Genomic DNA, 25,000 nt, shown 5'->3' with positions numbered 1-25,000 from the left:
ATATCTAACCAACTTAGGTCACCAAGTAACATTGAGCAAAGTTAAAGTCATTTAGCCCTGTCAGTCACAGTGAGTGCTACAGAAAAGGTTTTGCAACATGTGGAAGTGTTGCTGAACAGTAGTGTTTAGGGGTTGGTTCTTAGCTCAGTAATCTATGTTAAGCGTTGGTTGACCAGAGCTAGAAAAAACTGTTAGAACAGCTGTGATATGCACAACCATGCACACACACACACAAAAACACACACACAAAAACACACACACAAAAACACACACACAAAAACACACACATGCATGCAGGTAAAAACCATGCATGCATATGTGTGCACAACCACCGGCCTTCTTTGCTCGCTTTGAGGACAATACAGTGCCTCTGACACGGCCCGCTACCAAAACCTGCGGGCTCTCCTTCACTGCAGCCAATGTGAGTAAAACATTTAAACGTGTTAACCCTCGCAAGGCTGCCGGCCCAGACGGCATCCCCAGCCGCGTCCTCAGAGCATGCGCAGACCAGCTGGCTGGTGTGTTTACAGACATATTCAATCAATCCTTATCCTAGTCTGCTGTTCCCACATGCTTCAAGAGGGCCACCATTGTTCCTGTTCCCAAGAAAGCGAAGGTAACTGAGCTAAATGACTATCGCCCCGTAGCACTCACTTCCGTCATCATGAAGTGCTTTGAGAGACTAGTCATGGATCATATCACCTCCACCCTACCCGACACCCTAGACCCACTCCAATTTGCTTACTGCCCCAATAGGTCCACAGACGACGCAATCGCAATCACACTGCACACTGCCCTAACCCATCTGGACAAGAAGAATACCTATGTAAGAATGCTGTTCATTCACTACAGCTCAGCATTTAACACCATAGTACCCTCCAAACTCTTCATTAAGCTCGAGACCCTGGGTCTCGACCCCACCCTGTGCAACTGGGTCCTGGACTTCCTGATGGGCCGCCCCCAGGTGGTGAGGGTAGATAACAACATCTCCAGCCCGCTGATCCTCAACACTGGGGCCCCACAAGGGTGCGTTCTCAGCCCTCTCCTGTACTCCCTGTTCACCCATGACTGCGTGGCCATTTTCAACCTGTCCCTGATCGGGTTTATAATACTTACATGTTTCAAGCAGACCACCATACTCCCTGTGCCCAAGAATGCCAAGGTAACCTGCCTAAATGACCACTGACCCATAGCACTCAAATCTGTAGCCATGAAGTGCTTTGAAAGTCTGGTCATGGCTGACATCAACAGTATCATCCCAGAAACCCTAGACCCACTCCAATTCGCATACCGCCCCAACAGATCCACAGAAGACGCAATCTCTATTGCACTCCATACTGCTCTTTCCCACCTGGACAAGAGGAACACCTACATGAGAATGCTGTTCATTGACTACAGCTCACGTTCAGCACCATAGTGCCCTCAAAGCTCATCACTAAGCTAAAGACCCTGTGACTAAATACCTCCCACTGCAACTGGATCCTGGACTTCCTGGCGGGCCACCCCCAGGTGGTGAGGGTAGGCAACAACACATCTGACACACTGATCTTCAACACGGGGGTCCCTCAGGGGTGTGTGCTTAGTCCCCTGATGTACTCCCTGTTCACCCACAACTGCATGGCCAAGCACGACTCCAACACCATCATTAAGTTTGCCGACGACACAATGGTGGTAGGAGGTCTCCTCCCTGTAGGCTGTCTCGTTGGTCACCAACAAGCTAGCATGGTCCAAACACACCAAGACAGTCTTGAAGAGGGCACAACAATGTCTATTCCCACTCAGGAGACTGAAAAGATTTGTTATGGGTCCACAGATTCTCAAAAAGTTCCACAGTTGCACAATCGAGAGCATCCTGACTGATTGCATCATCGCCTGTTATGGGAACTGCTCGGCCTCCGACCGCAAGGTGCTACAGAGGGTAGTGTGTACGGTCCAGTACATCACTGGGGCAAAGCTTCCTGCCATCCAGGATCTCTATACCAGGCAGTTTCAGAGGAAGGCCCTAAAAATTGGCAAAGACTCCAGCCACCTAGTCATAGACTGTTCTCTCTGCTACTGCACGGGAAGCGGTACCAGAGAGAACAGTCTAGGTCCAAAAGGCTCCTTAAACCTCTTAGTGCGGAGATGCCGCTAGCAGGATCAAATTCGACAACATCCGGTGAAATCGGAGCGCGCCAAATTCAAAATACTAAATCGTAATAGTAAACATTCATGGAAAAGTGTCATACATGATTCTTTAGCTTAGAATCGTGGTAATCAAACTGCGTTGTCAGATTTCAAAAAGGCTTTACGGTGAAAGCCTAGCATTCGATTGTCTGAGGACAGCGCCTCACATTAGCATATTTTCCAAACCAGCACAGGCGTCACCAAATAACAAACAGCGATAAAATAAATCACTTACTTTTGAAGATCTTCCTCTGTTTGCAATCCCAATGGTCCCGGCTACACAATGAATGGTCGTTTTGTTCGATATTGTCCTTCTTTATATCCCAAAAATGCTGTTTAGTTGGCGCCACTGAATTCAAAAATCCAGTCCTTCAACATGCATACAAAGCATTCCAAAAAGTTACCAGCAAAGTTCCTCCAAACGAGTCAAACTATGTTTTTTATTAATCCTCAGGTTGTCTGTCTAAATAAACGATAATATTTCAGACGGAGATTACTATGTTCAATAGCAAAGGAAAAGAACGAAGAGTGCGCACAATTTCACGCGCGCAAAAAGACAACTTTTGCACTGGCGCTCAACTTGGAAAGACTACAAATACTTCTCATTTTTCAAAAAAACAAGCCTAAAACCTTGTATAAAGACTGTTGACATCTACTGGAAGCCATAGGAACTGCAATCTGGGAGGCAGAAATTAGATCTTTCAATAGCATTGCATTGGAAGTCATTCGGAGCTTGCAAAAACAAATTCCCGGATTGATTTTCCTCGGGTTTTCGCCTGCTATATCAGTTCTGTTATACTCACAGACATTATTTTAACAGTTTTAGAAAGTGTGTTTTCTATCCAATTATATGCATATCCTAGCTTCTGGGCCTGAGTATCAGGCAGTTTACTTTGGGCACATCAGACAGGCGGAAATTCAGGAAACAAGCCTTAATCGCAGAGAGGTTAACAGCTTCTACCCCCAAGCAATAAGACTGCTGGACTCTTAATAAAATGGCTACCCGGCCTACTTGCATTGATCCCCCGTTTTTTTACACTACTGCTACTCGCTGTTTATTATCTTGCATTAGTCACTTTACCCCTACCTACATGTACATATTACCTCAATTACCTCAACTAACCTGTACTCCCGCATATTGACTCGGTACCAGTACCCCCTGTTTATGGCCTTGTTATTGTTATTTTATTGTGTTATTCTTTTTACTTTAGTTTATTTAGTAAATATTTTCTTAACTCTTGTGTACTCTTAACATTATGTATACTCCCCTTGTCCTAAGGGTAAAAAATGACCCGCCTTCACTAAACCCCTAAAATACAGCAGCTTAATTGAATTTTAAACCCAAAATCTATTTTGCATGAAAAAACAACCTGTCATTCATCACAAACTTTGTGAATATCTGGATTTTCCCTCTTCACAATGCAGAAAGACTGCATTTAATCAGTGGACACCACTCACTTTTATTACGACACACCTGTCATAATTGTTTTATTTTACTAAAGTAGAGGTTTATTATTATGATTATTATTATTGCTAAAGGTACTGCATAGGTGTAAAAATATTTTTTTAGCAAGAGATTACTTGTAAAGCCAAGAAAGTGGCAGAAATGTGCAGAAAGCAGTTTTGAAGACATTTTATTGAAGGGAAACAATAGTCTTGAACTTTTTTGGCAACATAGTGATATTTTTATTTATTTATTTATTTAACCAGGTAGGATAGATCAGGACAAGATTCAGCCCCCTGAACAGCTTTCACAAGCGCTGCAGTGGCTGCTTTGCGGTGGAGGCGGTCCCTTCTTTGAAAGTGCCTTTCCCAGCTGCTTCAGGAACACCCTCCTCTTGTTCCGGCATCCAGGTAGGGTTGATATTGTTCCATATCACGAAGGCATTGTATGAGGACACATCAATTATGTTATGGAAGATAACCAGGGGCCAGCGGGCAGTCATCCTCCTGCAGCTGTAAGTTCCAATCACCTTGTCCAGGTTGTCCACGCCTCCTTTGTTGTGGTTGTAGTCGAGGATGATGGCTGGCTTCCTGTCCTCACGATCACTAATCTCAGCCGTTTTGTGCAGTGTGCTCAGGAGGACCACATTCTTGTTCCTCGTTGGAAGGTAAGAAACTAGAGTGGTGGTGGTGGGGAAGGCAAACTTTGATGGGAAGGCCTCTCTCCCCCTTGTTGCGAGGAGTGCAGGGGGAGCTCAAGCTTGTTCTTTCTGTGCCAACCATAGTGATCTTCCTCTTAAGGAGCTGCTGGCTGAGTTCATAAGAGGTGAAGAAATTGTCACGTGATATTGTGCCCCCTCAGTCCATCTGTCACATCAAGCACAACCCGCATCCCCTGGTTCTTCTCTGGGCCTCCATCGGTAGGCTTCCCTGTGTAGACTTGCATCTTCCAAGCATAGCTGGATTGTGTGTCACAGGCAACCCATATCCTGATGCCATACTTTGCTTGCTTGCAGGGCATATGCTGCCGGAAAGGACAGCGACCTTTTGACAAAAGAGATCGCTATCAGTAATTAGTATCAGTGTCACAGAAAACAATCACATAAATCAGTGATATTACAGCAATACATAATAAAATGAACAGTGACAATCACTTACATTACAGATATGAAAATAAAATGTACCTCTGAATGGAACCAGTTGCTCATCCACTGTTACTTCAGGCCCAAGGTTGTAGAGGTATGGCAGACGCTCCCCCTTCTTCTCCCAGACCTCTCTTATGGTCGGCAGTTTCTCTCTCACACATCTTGCAGGTCTTGACTCACGGTTATCAAACCGTAGCATTCTTGAGAAAGTGTGAAAGACTTTTCAGTGGCATTGTGGCACGGAAAATCGCCCTTTCACTCTCTGCATCCCAGAGACTACATGTAGCCTCGTCTCCGGACCTATACACACCCGCTAAGATTAGCAGCACTATGTAGGCACGCAGGTCAATCTCATCCATCCTTTTACAGTTGTCTCCATATTTACAGAAACCCTCCAAATTTGTCATCTCCAGGATGATTTTTCGATGGCTGGTGTGATGAACATGTAGAATGAGGCGATGTCCTGGGCATGGGCAACTGTATGTCTTGTGGGCCCTGGGGTCATCCTTATGACATTTTGTGCTGCCATCCTGCCCTGTTTCTCATATGGTGACAAGGACCATGTTATTTTGCTGTTCTTTGACAAAAATGTCTCTTTCAGTTTGGGGGATTTCTTCTTCATCTGAAGATGATGCATCGTGCTCTGGGTTGTATTCTTCCCCATCTTCTTCTTCAGATACCTCCTCCTCTTCTAAATCATTGTTCTCTTGTTCCTCCTGGGCATCTGAAAAAGTCAGATCTACGACCTGTTGGGCACTGAAACGTGCACTCATGGTTTCACAAAGAGAGAACTCTGACTGCATTCCTCATTAGTAAACAATTCTTTCAAGAAATGTTTATTTTGTCTGAAATGTTGTTTATTATGTCTGTGAACTTGAGTCATGTGAGGTCGTGGAGGGGAGATTCTGCACATGCACAAGAACGTTTTTTAGTTTTGTCTGAGTCCAATCAGTAGCACACAATCTCAATTTCTCTCTCTGTGTGTATGTGTATGTGTGTGTGTCTTTATGGTTTTTGTGGTGTGTAAATGATTTAATAACTGCCGGGTCAAAAATGACCCTAAGAAAATCTTTGTACCCTGGTGGTGTACAGCTTTCATGGAAATATGAACAAAGGCGATGTTTCACTTTTTCTAATGTTGGGGTCACTAGGAAAAGTAATAAAATATTAAGTTGAAAAAATATCATTTAGGGGTTTTTCTCTGTTAAACATAGTGGCGGGTCATTTTTTACCCTTAAGACAATACTAGGGTTAACTCTTATTTTTCTTGAAACTGTAATGTTGGTTAAGGGCTTGTAAGTAAGCATTTCACAGTAAGGTCTACTACACCCTTTTCAGCATGTGTCAAATAAAATGTAATTAGATTTTAGACACCACAATGACTCCAATACTGTACCTCACTTTCAATGTGTGTGTGTGTGTGTGTGTGTGTGTGTGTGTGAACCAATATTGCAACTCTCAACACACACTCACTATCTCTCTCTTACACACACACACACACACACAACAATGCCCTTTAACCAACAGACAATGGCTGGAGGGGAGGACTGGACATTCCAGATGAACGAGAAAGCGAGAAAAAGAATGAGGGAGAGAATGAGAGAGAAAATGAGAGTAAGCGTGATGGAGAGAGACATTGCTTAGAGGCAATGTTCCCTATAAACTGCGTGCGTGCGGGACTGCCGCACAGAAGAAATAACAGCCCACAGAGAGAAGCACGGGATTGAACTTCACTCAACTTTCTAGAGCAGTGGTCACCAACCGGTCGATCGCAATGTACTGGTCCATCTCCAAAGCATTCCTAGTCGATCGCCAAACATTTCTGTAAAAAACTCAACTATAAAGCCTTTTTATTTGTCTCCTGCTGTTGGCGGTAGGTGTACCCGATTCAACTGCCCTGCGCACCATTTTGAACCATTTCATGTGTTTGAAGGTACAAACTCTGCTTTCCCTGCGGGCCCTGAGAGCAAATCAAGTGCACTATAAGTTTACCGCTGGCCAATCGTATGGCTCATATTTCCGTGTCTGCAGTAACGTAGCAGGTATAAAAGAAAGCTAAGGCAAAGTTCATACTGTGACATTTCAAAACATTTAAAACAACAACTAGAGAGAGACTGTCAACGAGTACAACAAAGAGCTGATGTTTTTATGACTGAGTTCATGTTTAAGTTCTTACTCAGCACTGTCAACGCTTTGTATTCAACACTTTTATAAACTATAAAATGCGCGTTCTTCCTATTTCCACTCAACAACAACAAGCACTGCAGCAGTTATGAATGAGTAGGAAAGTGTATCTATTGGCTTGCATTGTTGTTATTATTATTATTAGCGACTTGGGTCATTTTTAATATCAAAGAATATTTCACTTTCTCTGTAACAACATGAATTTGTGCACGAGGCAGAAATAACGCGCTGCGACTCGAGTTTCGCCATCAGCTGGAAGACAGTGTCCCTTTTTGTTCAGTGTCAGTGGAGGAAAGGAGAGCTGATGTTGATTGGCAGACCCTCAATCCGCTGCTCTTGCCCTCTACCGAGACTGACCATCAGATGCAGGCACCATCAGCCCAGTAAAAAAAAAAAGCTAATGATTTAAATGTATGTTCACTCACCTGTGCCTCACAAGTAATACAACAATGGATCTACTACCGGTGTGATCATATAGCCTACCTTAAAGTTTGAAATAACGTTTTACGAAAATTTCCCCAAAAACTGTGTATTGGCAGGGCAATTCAAGCAAAGCTAATATGCAGTGATAAAGTATTGGGCCTATAGCTTACTGCACAAACCTCGATGCTACAGTACTGTTTTTAATTGGTTAATGTTGCATAGGCTTACGTTTTTTAAGTCATGTTAAAAAACGTAAGCCTATGCAACATTAATCTGAGTGGTAGATATCAGCTTGCATTTTGACTCAGAAAGTGATCTTGACTCAGAAAAGGTTGGTGACCACTGTTCTAGAGTTTTCCCTGTTAACACTATCAATGTTTCCCTTTACTGTGGAAATTGTTATCAAATCAACGCAATATTAGCCACTTTCAATGCAACATACCGAAACAAAACTAACTATGCAAGAGATGTTGTTGTATTCAGAACGCATCAGAGTAGGATTCTATTGCATTGACACGCACGCACGACTCAGCCCGCACTCTACACAGACTGGTGCGGCATAAACAATCAGAGCTGCAGTAGGCCTATATGCAAGTAGACTATTGCCATAATATGGATCTGTGCCATTTACTTTGAGCTGGACTGTGTTAACAGCATGAGCGGTCATGAGTAGATGCACTTGTTTTGAGATCAAAGCAAGAGCTACATGTGCACATTTTGTTCATATCCTTTGCTAGTTAGTGAGCTATTAGCCCAGTTACATTTCTAGACATCTTTGAAAAGTGAGTCAGGTAAAGAACATATTTGTCTTAAAGGGGCAGTGTTGTATTTTGAGACAGGCTTGAATAAGCTAAGTAGCCAATAGGCAGAGGGTAGCATAATTTGTCTGATTCTCTGTTGGTATGGGCATAATAATGCATTTTATTTTGTAAAGTATTTTCTTGCATCAAACAACACAACAACATTTTCAGTAACCTCCTTGTCTGAAGGATAAGCAGGTTAATGTGGATGAACAGGTTAATGTCAAGCCCTGCATGTTTTTTTCAAAGGTTTTATGGAATGTAGGCCTACATTGAACACCACACACTGTAGGCTGAATGATAGAACAGCTATTTCCATGTTAAAATGTATAGAGATGAATATTCTCCAATGTGTTCGATGGTATGTCACTCTGGTAGGCCTACATCATGATCAAATAGCCACAGTAGCCTACTTGGCCACTGTTAAAACTGTAACAAAGTGGGTACAGCCTCAGTGTTCACAGTAAACGCGCGGTGGAAATTGCACAGAATTTGTGAGCCCCAGCTGTTAATCTAAATATATATATATATATATACATTTTTTACATTTTAGTCATTTAGCAGACGCTCTTATCCAGAGCGACTTACAGTAGTGAATGCATCCATTTCAAACTTTTTTCCCCCCCGTACTGGTCCCCCGTGGGAATCGAACCCACAACCCTGGCGTTGCAAACACCATGCTCTACCAACTGAGCCACACGGGACCATATATATATATATATATACAGTACCAGTCAAAAGTTTGGACACACCTACTCATTCAAGGGTTTTTCTTTAGTTTTACCATTTTCTATATTGTAGAATAATAGTGATGACATCAAAACTTTAACACATATGGAATCATGTAGTAACCAAAAAAGTGTTAAACAAATCAAAATATATTTTATATTTGAGATTATTAAAAGTAGCCACCCTTTGCCTTGATGACAGCTTTGCACACTCTTGTTATTCTCTCAACCGGCTTCACCTGGAATTAAATATTGGAAAGTGAGAAAAGTGTACAAATATGACAACTTTCAGGATGAATCAAACCACTATGGTTTTGATTCACCAATTTATTTAGTGCAGAAATACTTTCCTAACCCTAAATAATATACAGAGTATTTTTAAACTGGTACTGAAAGGAGACGAATGTGTGTTTATTTACATGGCTATCTTTCATTGGTCCCTAATATTCTGAGGGTGTCTGTCGAGTCTGTCAAGAAAAGTATCATTAATGGTACACAGTGGCGACCAGTCATTCAGGGCCAGTCATTCATTTTCTTTCTTGAGTAAGGCAGCTCCGAAATGCATGTGTTTTAGCCTAGCTCAGTGCTTTCTGTGGTAGTTGAAGATATCCCTCTAGTGGTGTGGGGGTTGCGATTTGGCCAAGTGGGTGGGTTTGTGTGTCGGGGAGCTAGGGTCAGTCTGTTATATCTGGAGTATTTCTCCTGTCTTATCCAGTGTCCTGTGTGAATTTAAGTATGCTCTCTCTCGCTCAGAGGACCTGAGCCCTAGGACCATGCCTCAGGACTACCTGGCCTGATGACTCCTTGCTGTCCCCAGTCCACCTGGTCGTGCTGCTGCTCCAGTTTCAACTGTTTTGCCTGCGGCTATGGAACCCTGACCTGTTCACCGGACATGCTACCTTGTCCTAGACCTATTGTTTTCAACTCTCTAAAGATAGCAGGAGTGGTAGAGATACTCTGAATGATCGGCTATGAAAAGCCAACTGACATTTACTCCTGAGGTGCTGACCTGTTGCACCCTAAACAACCACTGTGAATATTATTATTTGACCCTGCTGGTCATCTACGAACATTTGAACATCTTGGCCATGGTCTGTTATAATCTCCACCCGGCACAGCCAGAAGAGGACTGGCCATCCCTCATAGCCTGGTTCCTCTCTAGGTTGGGGTTCTGTACAGCACTTTGTGACATCAGCTGATGTAAGAAGAGCTTTATAAATACATTTGATTGATTGATTGATTGATTGATTGATTGATTGATTGATTGAATGAATGATTGATTGATTTATTTATTGATTAGTGGAGCAGCCAGCGGAAAATACGGAGCGAAGATGTTGGTAATGTTCTCTAGTTGCAATGTGATTGGCTCAGTGTTCTGTCACTCATGGGGATACTACGTCCTCGCAAAATCTACGGGGAGAACTTGAAAATTCAAGCCCCTTGGGTGCTGCCATAGAGTTACATTAGAAGTGCCCATCCAAAAAGGCTCAAGGTCATTGGCCATAGATAAAATTATGTCAAGCCATGTTATATCTACAGTAGCTTTGACTGGACTTGGAATCTTAGCTAAGAAGCTAGCAGTCATTGTCATGAATCAAGTCGACAATCTACTGGAAAATACTTTTCAATCCTTGTCATATGAAGAGAAATTATGAAGAGAAATTATAGATAAAACATATAGGTGCTCATCGGCCATTGGACATAAACATTACACAACTAGTTGGAAATCGCAAATTTAACAATGAGTGGTTTGGAAGGAATCAGTGGCTAACTGCAAGCATTGCAAAGCAATCACTAGCCTGCTATTCCGTATAGTGCCTACTGTTCTGACTTTGTGGTGCACATACAGCCTATAGCCTGTTTTAGAGAAATGTCATCATCGAATATTGTAAGAGTATTCATTGTCTGATTTATGCACCCTTTATTTATCCTACGGTTCTGACTTGGTGTACAGAATACTGTAAGAACGTCCCATGTTCTGAATTCTGTTGTTGTACATTTCAAAAGTGCTGAGTAAATAGTTACATTGAGTACGTCCTAGCTCGCTCATTAATATCTTAATTGAATTTACGGATTGCTTCTCATCTGCTTGTCATCCCCTTATGCCATAGTTTGTACATCTCAATTGTCAGTAGAAACCACACACAACCTTTCACATGACCTTGGTAGCATCTCTAGCTTCCTGTATTACCCAAGAATCTGATGGGAGAGGGGGAGCAGTATGTATGTATGTTTGATGTGTGTGTGTGTATGCGCTCACATTTTTTCCCTGACCAGAGGTCGTGCAGGTGTATGCGTAACTCTTGTCCCACTGCATTTTGAACATAAACAGGCCATAGTCACCTGCCTGCCCCACACACTCTCTCTCCTACCTTGTGTACACTCCTAGGGTTCTCCAGCCATGCATAGTACATCTCTTCTACATAATTAGAACTGGTCCCATTCAGAAAAGGCTCGGCCGACACCGACGCAGTGTAACTCCTCATTGGCTCAAACGTCCTCAAAGCCCCTCCCACTGCCGTCGGCCTGGCTTGTGATTGGCTCTTGGCTGTCTGGGTGGCCGTGATAGGCCTTAGCCTAGCAACTGTAGTCCTTAAGCGCTGCATGGTAGCCTATTAGTTGTGGCTCCTACCCCTCTCTCTAAATGAGGAAGTAGATCAATAACAATTCCCGTCGTCAGGAAACACCAGGATTAGGAGGAAGTTATCCTCTAGATGCTGATCTTAGGTCAGTTGTGTGTTTCCCTCCTAATGGCTAAGGTAAGGATTGGTTTAGGAACAGCTGATCCTGGTTCTTTGGCCTACAGGCAACTTCTTCCAGGAGCATGGGCCATACAGAGCACAGTGTCCTCTCTCCTCCTATGCTTCTTCTTCCTCTCGTTTACTCTCGCTCGTTGTATCAGGGGGTTTCAGGTCTAATCCTGTAAATCGTTGTTTTCTCAGGCTGTGTAGAGAGAGATTACATAATTAAACAGAGGGTCAAGTCAAACTTCCCAGCTCCCACTGACCCCGCCTGTGCTGTGTGAACATATAACATATTTATGACATGGGCTGGATCATATATCATTATTTATGCATTTAGACCTGGCTGCCTACAGTAAATGGCAAAAATCTCAAAATATTTTAGTCATACTCGCAGACACACACTCCTACACATGTACATACATACACACACACACACACTCACTGCAGTGACTTGAAACAAGTTCTGTCAGTCAACTATTCACACAGAGAAGAAGTTATATAAATACCCCACATACAGTACTTCCAGGGGTGGAAAAAATACCCATGTCATACTTGAGTAAAAGTAAAGATACCTTAAAAGAAAATGACTGAATTAAAAGTTAAAGTCACCCAGTAAAATACTACTTGAGTAAAAGTATGTTTTTAAATATACTTAAGTATCAAAATTAAAAGTATAAATTATTTCAAATTCCTTATATTAAGCAACTAATATAACTTTTTTATATACAGATAGCCAGGGGCACACTTCAACAGTCAGACATAATTTACAAACAATGCATTTGTGTTTAGTGAGTCTGCCAGATAAGAGGTAGTAGAGATGACCAGGGACGTTCTCTTGATAAGTGCGTGAATTAAGACAATTTTCCTGTCCTGCTAAGCATTCAAAATGTAACAGTGCTTTGGATGTCAGAGAAAATGTGAGGAGTAAAAAGTACATTATTTCCTTCTGGAATGTAGTCGAGTAAAAGTTGTCAAAAATATATATAATAATGCAACAAAGTACACACAACCCAAAAAATGACTTAAGTAGTACTTTAAAGTATTTTTATATAGGTACTTTACACCACTGATTCAGCCCCGTACTATTCTGTATTCTTCTGTAACTATCAATGAAGTAAGCATTAATAAGCCACGTACTGCAACTCATAACCTAGACTAAGCCCATATATTATGTGCTAAACTGTGTAGAGCCAGCTGGTAGATATATCTACAGTCCAAACGCATTGCGCTCCTTGCGAGCGTTATCTGTGCGTGGCAGGTACTGATAGCATTTGGTTGGACAAATATAACTAATGCTTTTAGATTTGTATAATACAAAAAAGTACCCGGTATATTCATATATTTAAAACTAAGAAAACGACAAAACCCAATAGTTCGACAACATATAGTTATGGACTAAACGCTCAATCTTATGGCTGGCGCGTTTTATGCAAATAATGGAACAATCATTTTTTGGTAGCTATTAAAAATAGGCGTCTGTACTTACTTTCCGCGACTTGGAACACTTCGGGGCTTTTAGTACTAACTTCACTTGCTTGCTCGTGGCTTTCCGAGACTCTCGGTATGTCTCCTCTTTCAGCTGGCAGGCAGGTTTTCCGATTGCACTGTCCGATGTGCTGATACGCGTCACGCTGCCGTTGCGTCACGCTGCCGTTGCGTCAGCCTGAGGAGAGGAGCGCCGTGCACACATGTTCTGCTTTCTGTATGTACGAGATGAGCTGTGTGCTCTATTCTGCCCTACCAAGCAAAATAGCAGTAACTGCTCATAGGGTGAAACTGAGAAATTCCTTCAACGTTTAATTGTCAAACCAAATGAATTGTAGGCAGATCATTTGAGATGTAGTTGTCTGTTGTCTTGCTATTAGGTCATTTTTTATTCATGTTGACCCTGACCCTTGACATAATTTACTGCCTTCTTGCTTGGTACCCACTGAAATGTTTTCATGACAATTCATTGTTTTACACAAACTTGATTTGTATGTGTCATACAGTTGATAATTGTATCAGCAAAGAACAATCCATAATACCAAGGTAAACAACTGCAAACATGACCCACCATTTTCTCCAAAACAACACAGTGGAGGCAGGATATTTGTCCACACGATAAAGCATAAAAAAATTCTAAAATACATTATAATGAATTAGTCAAAAATAACTTTTTAAATACATGATTTTGAAGCTTCAAATGCTTTCTTTGCAAATTCTCAAATCATTAACAGGTATTTACCATTTTTATATTGACAAAGAAGGCATATTGCATAAAAAAAAAAATAATAATAATTTTAAAAAACAGGCAATGACCAAGGTCCTGATTTTTTTTTCATGCCTTGAGCAAATTTCAGGTTTGCATAACGCAAGCGCAAACTTGAACAGTGCGAAAATTCTGTGCAACTTCTGGCATGCGTTTACTGTGAAGAGAGGCTTTACCCGCTTTAAGTTACAGTTTTACCAGTAGCCAAGTAAACTACTGTAGCTATTTGATCATAATGTAGGTCTACCAGGATGGCCTACCATCAAAAATAATGAAGGGAAAAAAATCACATTCCATAACATTTTAACATGGAAATAGCTGTTCTGTCATTCAGCCTGCAGTAGCAGCCAATGTGTGGTGTTCAATGCCTACATTCCATGAGACTTTTGAAAACAACATGCAGGGCTTGACACTAACCTGTTTATAAACCTGTCCTTCAGACAGGGAGGTAACTGAAAATGTTGTGTTTGATGCAAAAAAAACACTTTACAAAATACAATTCATTATTATAGACCACCCTCTGCACCCAGATGTGCTCTGGATACCATATGTGAACTGATTGCCCCCCATCTATCTTCAGAGCTCATGCTGCTAGGTGACCTAAACTGTGACATACTTAACACCCCGGCCATCCTACAATCTAAGCTTGATGCCCTCAATCTCACACAAATTATCAATGAACCTACCAGGTACAACCCAAATGCCGTAAACACGGGCACCCTCATAGATATCATCCTAACCAACTTGCCCTCTAAATACACCTCTGCTGTTTTCAACCAAGATCTCAGCGATCACTGCCTCATTGCCTGCATCCGTAATGGGTCAGCGGTCAAACGACCTCCACTCATCACTATCAAACGCTCCCTGAAACACTTCAACAAGCAGGCCTTTCTAATCGACCTGGCCCGGGTATCCTGGAAGGATATCGACCTCATCCCGTCAGTAGAGGATGCCTGGTTATTTTTTTTAAATGCCTTCTTCACCATCTTAAATAAGCATGCCCCATTCAAAAAATTTAGAACCAGGAACAGATATAGCCCTTGGTTCTCTCCAGACCTGACTGCCCTTAACCAACGCAAAAACATCCTGTGGCGTTCTGCATTAGCATCAAACAGCACCCGTGAAATGCAACTTTTTAGGGAAGTTAGAAACCAATATACACCGGCAGTTAGAAAAGCCAAGGCTAGCTTTTTCAAGCAGAAATTTGCTTCCTGCAACACAAACTCAAAAAAGTTCTGGGACATTGTAAAGTCCATGGAGAATAAGAGCACCTCCTCCCAGCTACCCACTGCACTGAGGATAGGAAACTCTGTCACCACCGATAAATCCACTATAATTGAGAATTTCAATAAGCATTTTACTACGGCTGGCCATGCTTTCCACCTGGCCACCCCTACCCCGGTCAACAGCACTGCACCCACCACAGCAACTCGCCCAAGCCTTCCCCATTTCTCCTTCTCCCAAATCCAGTCAGCTGATGTTCTGAAAGAGCTGCAAAATCTGGACCCCCACAAATCAGCCGGGCTAGACAATCTGGACCCTTTCTATCTAAAATTATCTGCTGAAATTGTTGCAACCCCTATTACTAGCCTGTTCAACCTCTCTTTCATGTCGTCTGAGATTCCCAAAGATTGGAAAGCAGCTGCGGTCATCCCCCTCTTCAAAAGGGGGGGACACTCTTGACCCAAACTGCTACAGACCTATATCTATCCTACCCTTCCTTTATAAGGTCTTCGAAACCCAAGTTAACAAACAGATCACCGACCATTTCGAAATCCCACCGTACCTTCACCGCTATGCAATCTGGTTTCAGAGCTGGTCATGGGTGCACCTCAGCTACGCTCAAGGTCCTAAACTATATCTTAACCGCCATCGATAAGAAACAGTACTGTGCAGCCGTATTCATTGACCTGGCCAAGGCTTTCGACTCTGTCAGTCACCACATCCTCATCGGCAGACTCAACAGCCTTGGTTTCTCAAATGATTGCCTCGACTGGTTCACCAAATACTTCTCCGACAGAGTTCAGTGTGTCAAATCTGAGGGCCTGTTGTCCGGACCTCTGGCAGTCTCTATGGGGGTGCCACAGGGTTCAATTCTCGGGCCGACTCTCTTCTCGGTATATATCAATGATGTCGCTCTTGCTGCTGGTGAGTCTCTGATCCACCTCTACGCAGACGACACCATTCTGTATACTTCTGGCCCTTCTTTGGACACTGTGTTAACTAACCTCCAGACAAGCTTCAATGCCATACAACTCTCCTTCCGTGGCCTCCAACTGCTCTTAAATACAAGTAAAACTAAATGCATGCTCTTCAACCGATCGCTGCCTGCACCTGCCCGCCCATCCAGCATCACTACTCTGGACGGTTCTGGCTTAGAATATGTGGACAACTACAAATACCTAGGTGTCTGGTTAGACTGTAAACTCTCCTTCCAGACTCACATAAAACATCTCCAATCCAAAGTTAAATCTAGAATCGGCTTCCTATTTCGCAACAAAGCATCCTTCACTCATGCTGCCAAACATACCCTCATAAAACTGACCATCTTATTGATCCTCGACTTTGGCGATGTCATTTACAAAATAGCCTCCAACACCCTACTCAACAAATTGGATGCAGTCTATCACAGTGCCACCTGTTTTGTCACCAAAGCCCCATATACTACCCACCACTGCGACCTGTACGCTCTCGTAGGCTGGCCCTCGCTTCATACTCGTCGCTAAACCCACTGGCTCCACTGGGTCTACTAGACCCTGCTAGGTAAAGTCCTGCCTTATCTCTGCTCGCTGGTCACCATAGCAGCACCCACCCGTAGCACGCGTTCCAGCAGGTATATCTCACTTGTCACCCCCAAAGCCAATTCCTCCTTTGGCCGCCTCTCCTTCCAGTTCTCTGCTGCCAATGACTGGAACGAACTACAAAAATCTCTGAAACTGGAAACACTTATCTCCCTCACTAGCTTTAAGCACCAGCTGTCAGAGCAGCTCACAGATCACTGCACCTGTAAATAGCCCATCTATAAATAGCCCAAACAACTACCGCTTCCCCTACTGTATTTATTTATTTATTTATTTTGGTCCTTTGCACCCCAGTATTTCTACTTTGCACACTCATCTACTGTCAAATCTAACATTCCAGTGTTTTAATTGCTATATTGTATTTACTTCGCCACCATGGCCTATTTATTGCCTTTACCTTTCTTATCTAACCTCATTTAGTCACATTGCATAAAGACTTATTTTTTTACTGTATTATTGACTGTATGTTTGTTTTACTCCATGTGTAACTCTGTTGTTATATGTGTCGAACTGCTTTGCTTTATCTTGGCCAGGTCGCAGTTGTAAATGAGAACTTATTCTCAACTTGCATACCTGGTTAAATAAAGGTGAAATAAATAAATAAAAATTATTCCCATACCGTTATTACAGAGAATCAGACAAATTATGCTACGCTCTGCCTATTGGCTACTTATCTTATTCAAGACCGTCACAAAATATAATACTTCCCCTTCAAGACATAAAAAAGCTGTTTACCTGACTCGCTTTTCAAAGATGGCTTGAAATGCACTCGTTTTGTGCTCTTGTTGTCAGCGACCTCTCCCCCATTGTTGACTAGAAATGAGCAGTAACTGGACTAATAACTCACTAACTAGCAAAGAATATGGAGTGTGAGTGTTTGGTGTGCTCTCACCTGTCTGAGTTGAAGGACCTGAGTACAGGAGGTGCCTTCTTCTATGGTATATTGGTGATTGCACAATGTGCATTGGTTCGATGGACCGCTCTAACTTTTGCCACCTCAATCTCCTTCACCCTTACAGGGCACCCCAGGAACTCGGGATCATGATCCCCACCACAATTGCAACACCGTCGTCCTTCTACATACCATTCTTCAACATAATCTGTCCATCTGCACACACTTGAAACATGGCCAAATCCTGTACAATTCTTGCACTGCAATGGTTTGGGGACAAAAGCTCTTACAATTACCTTTTTGTTCCAGTTTTCGATACTACTGTTCATTCAGAACATTCGTCTTCACCAACTTTGCTCAACGTGCTGCTTGATTCGAACTTATCATCCACTTCCGCCATCTTTCCCCACAGGAGAGGTGCCTGCAAACTTGCCTGTTTTTATACTTGACCATAGAGTTTGCTAGAGGGCACACCAGCCACGAATGCCCTCTCTCCACCTGCATGCCTCAGATTGGGGGAATTCTGAACAGTAAGGCAACACAATGTTTGACATTCACATTTTGCCTTTAACCTAGACATTTGTCTTCTGATATGGGCACCCAAGTTCCTCATACATTACGTGGCTCTGTGGTTGAGAAAAAAAATCCCCAAAGATTTATCATCCTACTACCCAAGCAGTCGGGGGTTCAATTCCCCTGTCTAACTTTCACTCATTCTAATGTCTAAACAAAGCACAGAAAAGATGTATGGTGAATGTCACACAAAAATATACCCCTCAAACTCAACTCTGGACTTCGAAACCAGTTCCACTGCATTTCTTTATTGTTCCCCTCTAATCAGGGACTGATTTAGACCTGGGACACAAGGTGTGTGCAATAAATGATCAGGTAGAACATAAAACCAGCGGACTCTGGACCTTGTAGGGTAGGAGTTGAGTACGCTCTATACAGTCTTGAGATAAGTTGATTTAACATGGAATTAAATGAATCATCCACTCAAAAACTCTATTTTGGTATTTGTTTTCATTAGTCCACTGTTGATACAGTACCAAAATGTTTTGCATATCAGCAATCAAGTATTCAGGTTTGCATTTGGCATCATCATGATAATGTGGCAAGAGACAATTAGCTTTTTGAAAGTCCTATATCTTGAAAACTTGATTACTGACATGCAAAACATTTTGGGACTGTATCAACCGTGGACTAATGAAAAAAATACCAACATATATTTTCAGTGGATTATTCCTTTAAATCCATGTTTTATTGAGTCCATGTTGTCTACTTATCTCATCTGAATCGGCCCCATGTGCTCAGTGTAACAAGGGTGGTTCTGCACAACCATTTAGTCCTGAAGACTGGCAGAGTGCACTAAGGCAGAGTGCACTAAGGTAGTCTTTTGACAAGCAGGAGACCCTTGTTCACATCCACCCTCTGTCCTTCTCACATGAATACCAGTGATGAAGGCCCACTTAACACGTTACCTCTTGTTACATCTGCTATCTTACATAGCCCCAAACATTTGGATTTAACAGTTGTACATTATTTATGATGTCACAATGGGCCTGGCTTGTCACCGAAAACCCTCACTAACTTTTACAGATGCACAATTGAGAGCATCCTGTCGGGCTGTATCACTGCCTGGTACGGAAACTGCACCGCCCACAACCGCAGGGCTCTCCTGAGGATGGTGCAGTCTGCACAATGCATCTCTGGGGGCAAACTACCTGTCCTCCAGGTCACCTACAACACCCAATGTCACAGGAAGGCCAAAAAGATCATCAAGGACAACAACCACCCGAGCCACTGCCTGTTCACCCCGTTATCATCCAGAAGGCGAGGTCAGGACAGGTGCATCAAAGCGGGGACCGAGAGACTGAAAAACAGCTTCTATCTCAAGGCCATCAGATTGTTAAACAGCCACCACTAGCACAGAGAGGCAGCTGCCTACCTACAGACTTGATATCATTGGCCACTTTAATAAATGGAACACTAGACACTTTAATTATGCCACTTTAAGAATGTTTACATATCTCACATTACTCATCTCATATGTATATACTGTATTCTGTATCCTTCACTATCTATTCTTTACTATCTATTGCATCTGCTCATCCATATATTTTATACTTATATATTCTCATCCCATTCCTTTACTAGACTGTGTGTATTAGGTTTTGTTGTGGAATTGTTGATATTACCTGTTAGATACTGCTGCACTGTCAGATCTAGAAGCATAAGCATTTCACTACACTCGCAATAACATCTGCTAACCAAGTGTATGTGACCAATAACTTTTGATTTGATTTGTAGCCTATAATTAATGCAAAGTCAATATTGACAGAAAATCAGCATCAATCAATATTTATGCTATAAAGCATGTTATTGTTGGAGAGAGACAGTCTGCCAAAACATTATTTTGTATTTTGATGATGTCTTTTACATGCACTGAAACACCAAAAAGTGTTTTCACAAACCTCTCTTAAAAACACAATGATTCAGATTGAAGAACCACTTTGGGTGTTTTAGAGTATCAAATCAAATCAAATGTATTTATATAGCCCTTCTTACATCAGCTGATATCTCAAAGTACTGTACAGAAACCCAGCCTAAAACCCCAAACAGCAAGTAATGCAGGTGTAGAAGCACGGTGGCTAAGAAAAACTCCCTAGAAAGGCCAAAACCTAGGATGAAACCTAGAGAGGAACCAGGCTATGAGGGGTGGCCAGTCCTCTTCTGGCTGTGCCGGGTGGAGATTATAACAGAACATGGCCAAGATGTTCAAGTGTTCATAAATGACCAGCATGGTCAAATAATAATAATCACAGTAGTTGTCGAGGGTGCAACAAGTCAGCACCTCGAGTAAATGTCAGTTGGCTTTTCATAGCCGATCATTGAGAGTATCTCTACCGCTCCTGCTGTCTCTAGAGAGTTGAAAACAGCAGGTCTGGGACAGGTAGCACGTCCGGTGAACACGTCAGGGTTCCATAGCCGCAGGCAGAACAGTTAAAACTGGAGCAGCAGCATGGCCAGGTGGACTGGGGACAGCAAGTAGTCATCAGGCCAGGTAGTCCTGAGGCATGGTCCTAGGGCTCAGGTCCTCTGAGAGAGAGAGAGCATACTTAAATTCACACAGGATACCGGATAAGACAGGAGAAATAATCCAGATATAACAGACTGACCCTAGCCCCCCGACACATAAACTACTGCAGCATAAATACTGGAGGCTGAGACAGGAGGGGTCAGGAGACACTGTGGCCCCATCCGATGATACCCCCGGACAGGGCCAAACAGGCAGGATATAACCCCACCCACTTTGCCAAAGCACAGCCCCCACACCACTAGAGGGATATCTTCAACCACCAACTTACCATCCTGAGACAAGGTTGAGTATAGCCCACAAAGATCTCCGCCACGGCACAACCCAAGGGGGGGCGCCAACCCAGACAGGAAGACCACGTCAGGTACACACACACACACACACACACACACACACACACACACACACACACACACACACACACCACACACACACACACACACACACACACTCTCTCTCTCTCTGTGTAGTACACATAGAACACACATTGTGGTACGCTCATGCATGTGGTAGAGTGATAGTGTTAGAGAGGTTTACGGGGAACTTTGTCCCTGGTTGAGAAACAAAGGCAGATGCTTCCTGGTCTGTCCTTATCTCATCCACTAATGATATACTGTATCTGTCAGCACACACAGTGACACACATACACACACACGCTGATAAGCCTGGCCCTAGGTTGCAGCCAATAGTGCTTATTCTGCTCCCAATAGGAGTCAGCTGTGTGTGTGTGTGTGTGTGTGTGTGTGTGTGTGTGTGTGTGTGTGAATAAGATATAATAGACATACAGAGAGCCCCAGACACAGCTGGCATTGACAGTTCTCTTTATTGGTAACATATTGATAACACCTCAACACTGTTACAGAACACAAGGAATGCTCACTGGAAGAACAGAATTCATCGACATATTGGATTCATGTTTACAAAGTCATCTTGTGAAAGTGCGGGAAGATCCCAATGGATTTCTAGTCCATCGCCTTAGCCACTCGGCAACTAGTGTGTGTGAAAGTGAAAGTGGATGATATGATGGCAAGCCCTGGTTGACTCTCAGAGGAGAGTTAAAATGAAGGTTAGGACTAACAGGACTCGACTAATACTGGAGTGGTTGCCGCTTTATGCAACCAGAGTGAGCTAGGATGAACACACACACAGTCTTCATTTCACCAATGGCCGTGTGAGGTAATGCCACCTCTCTGAGTGACCTTATTCTGACAATGTTAGCTGGCCTGATTAGCACTGATCCTGTTTCTGAGACTACACAGGTGGAGGACTGCCAGGAATACATGCAGTGCATGACCCTTTGTGTGACTGAGGCCTGAAAAATAGAATCTTTAGTTCAAACAAAGCGACACCCCGCCTCTGTTCCTTCTGCCTCTGTTTTGGTAAAGTACTGAGGGATGGGCCTGTTCCTTCTGCCTCTGATTTGGTAAAGTACTGAGGGATGGGCCTGTTCCTTCTGCCTCTGTTTTGGTAAAATACTGAGGGATGGGCCTGTTCCTTCTGCCTCTGTTTTGGTAAAGTACTGAGGGATGGGCCTGTTCCTTCTGCCTCTGTTTTGGTAAAGTACTGAGGGATGGGCCTGGAGAAATGTAACCACTCTCAAACTGACAGACAGAGACCTGGATGCAAGGACTGATCATCCATGATATCAAAATTATAGTTTTGACCATGTTTTGAGGCTTTACATTGTTTGTTTACATTGATTACAAACATTGGAGTAAAACAAGCTTATATGTTGGGTTCTGATAGGGACAACCGTTGAACTAAGCTCATGAGGCATTTATAAGTTATATTCTTCAACAATCAATGGGAATACATCATTTACGAGTTTATAAGTAAAAAAATGGCTGTAGCAATTAAGGACTCTAGTTTTAAAGTGTGTGTATGCCAGGGCAAGTCTTAGGGACAAGCCCTAATTTTCAACCCAACATTGTAGATGGAAGGTGCTCAGCCCTAATTTTCAACCCAACATTGTAGATGGAAGGTGCTCAGCCCTAATTTTCAACCCAACATTGTAGATGGAAGGTGCTCAGCCCTAATTTTCAACCCAACATTGTAGATGGAAGGTGCTCAGCCCTAATTTTCAACCCAACATTGTAGATGGAAGGTGCTCAGCCCTAATTTTCAACTCAACATTGTAGATGGAAGGTGCTCAGCCCTAATTTTCAACTCAACATTGTAGATGGAAGGTGCTCAGCCCTAATTTTCAACTCAACATTGTAGATGGAAGGTGCTCAGCCCTAATTTTCAACCCAACATTGTAGATGGAAGGTGCTCAGCCCTAATTTTCAACCCAACATTGTAGATGGAAGGTGCTCAGCCCTAATTTTCAACCCAACATTGTAGATGGAAGGTGCTCAGCCCTAATTTTCAACCCAACATTGTAGATGGAAGGTGCTCAGCCCTAATTTTCAACCCAACATTGTAGATGGAGGTGCTCAGCCCTAATTTTCAACCCAACATTGTAGATGGAGGTGCTCAGCCCTAATTTTCAACCCAACATTGTAGATGGAAGCTGCTCAGCCCTAATTTTCAACCCAACATTGTAGATGGAGGTGCTCAGCCCTAATTTTCAATCCAACATTGTAGATGGAAGGTGCTCAGCCCTAATTTTCAACCCAACATGGAAGGTGCTGTGCTTCAGTGTGTATGGTGACTCCCCCTAGAGTTTAAGATATGTAACTTTTAAAATACAGAAATCATCACCGTATGATGCATTTTGTATGATGAAAAATGCATCATACAGGGATGATTTCTGTATTTTGAAAGTTACATATTTTGAAAACGTCATTGCTGACAAGCAAAACATTTTGGGACTATGTCAACAATGGACTAATGAAACAAATACCAAGAGATAGTTTTTGGGTGGAGTTTTCCTTTAAGTGCACTGCCAGACAGCAAGGCAAGTCAACAAAGAGGGAGGGAGGGACACATAATACTGGCACACACCCTGTGGACCAGTGGCCTCATTTATCAAATGTTCCTAGTTATTATATAACATTATTATATTACATTTCTGTGATCATACAACTGTACAATCATTTCTTACAATATGATGACATTTTGTTTATATAATGTATACACCTATAAATAAAGTTGGTCACAAAAAAAATATATATAATTCACAAATCTTCATGCAAAATCTATGTAAATTGCATATTTTTATTACATTGTTGATGTGGATTCTGTCATACGCGATTTACGATCAGATGTTTACATACAAACATTTTATAAATGAGGCCCCTGGATATATATAGGTACTATATCTGTTTACAATAAAATTCCATCAATAACCATATGAAACACTTTTAGTGACCCGCCCAATCTGCCTCAGCAGTAGAGCCTGTTCAAAAGCATGTTTTACAATCATCATCATCATCATAATCACTGTCACCATCATCATGAGTATACACTCTCCAGACCAAAATAATTTTATGCACATTCCAAAGTTAGGAAAAGTTAGTTGGACATAGGAGTTCATAGTTCACCAGCATTCAGTAAAAAATCCACACAACGAACAATAACACCAATTTTATCGTCATGTTTCAATTTTCATGCAAATAAATGCAGTATAGTCACCACAATGAAACTGTAGTTGTACAATACAGTGTGTAATCATTTCAAATGTAATGCTGTATCGTCAGTGACTATTTGCAATGCTCAACACATAGAGAATCAAGTATAAGAACAACAATATACAACGGTTCATGCTGTATGGACTTCGCTCGTCTTCTCTCGCAGAAGGGGAAGGGGGAGTGGTCCATATAGTTCATCAGAGGGTAGGCTGTTTCCATGTTTAAAACTGTAGCAAAAACACACAACTGCACTAATCCTGTTGGTTTATACAATGTGTAGTCAGTTGAAACGCCAGGCAGGAAGCAGCCTTAAGCCTAACTTAACCTTTGCACAAGTACGCAACTGTGAAAACAGACGTTCAGCATACTTGCATAGCGAAAATAAAACAGAAATCAAAATGAATCCCCGCAATTTGTAACTCAACGCCATTTTGCTTAGCTAATTGTGTTACTGGGTTGCGTACGGTATGAATTAGACTTTACTGGAGGAGCACAACTCAACTAACACTCACTGGGAAAATACACTGGAGAAGTCATGCTCGTCTTTAACAAGAGGAACAAACCCCTTTTAAAAGTATCAACTGGACCATTAAAGATATTTCATTATAATTTCACTTTCATTATAACAACAACAACTTACTTGCATCAATAATAATAATAACAACAACAATAGTAGTAGTAATAGTAATAATATAAACAATAACAGAGGAATTAACTTGATTTAAACTGTAGATCCTATATGTATCTGCACCAG

The 25,000-nt window shown here is 42.3% G+C and overlaps 1 protein-coding gene and 1 long non-coding RNA gene across 7 annotated transcripts in view; both read right to left on the bottom strand.

The window, feature by feature from the left end:
- ogdhb (oxoglutarate dehydrogenase b) overlaps positions 1 to 18,069 on the bottom strand; it is a 49,126-nt gene extending 31,057 nt beyond the window's left edge. The window contains exons 1-3 of one of the 6 annotated variants that reach the window (XM_045692865.2): positions 17,874 to 17,994; positions 13,120 to 13,296; positions 11,262 to 11,832 (exon numbers count right to left, since the gene is read on the bottom strand). In XM_045692865.2, coding sequence (XP_045548821.1) covers positions 11,262 to 11,495 — 234 coding nt within the window. In that variant the 5' untranslated portion in view covers positions 11,496 to 11,832; positions 13,120 to 13,296; positions 17,874 to 17,994. Of the gene's footprint in view, positions 1 to 11,261; positions 11,833 to 13,119; positions 13,297 to 17,577 lie in introns of all 6 variants that reach the window. The other 5 variants (XM_045692858.2, XM_045692870.2, XM_045692869.2 and 2 more) reach the window with 5 other exon arrangements.
- Positions 18,070 to 18,817: 748 nt separating this feature from the next.
- Positions 18,818 to 21,092, bottom strand: LOC145858051 (uncharacterized). The gene is made up of 2 exons (XR_014378828.1): positions 20,946 to 21,092; positions 18,818 to 20,676 (listed from the first exon to the last, which is right to left on the bottom strand). It is a non-coding gene; the product is annotated as an uncharacterized LOC145858051 (long non-coding RNA).
- Positions 21,093 to 25,000: the final 3,908 nt, after the last annotated feature.

The sequence above is a fragment of the Salmo salar genome, chromosome 01 (genome assembly GCF_965601325.2).
Source record: "Salmo salar chromosome 01, fSalSal1, whole genome shotgun sequence".
In the NCBI taxonomy this organism is placed as follows: Eukaryota; Metazoa; Chordata; class Actinopteri; order Salmoniformes; family Salmonidae; genus Salmo; species Salmo salar.
This window is presented reverse-complemented; position numbering and strand designations above follow the sequence as displayed.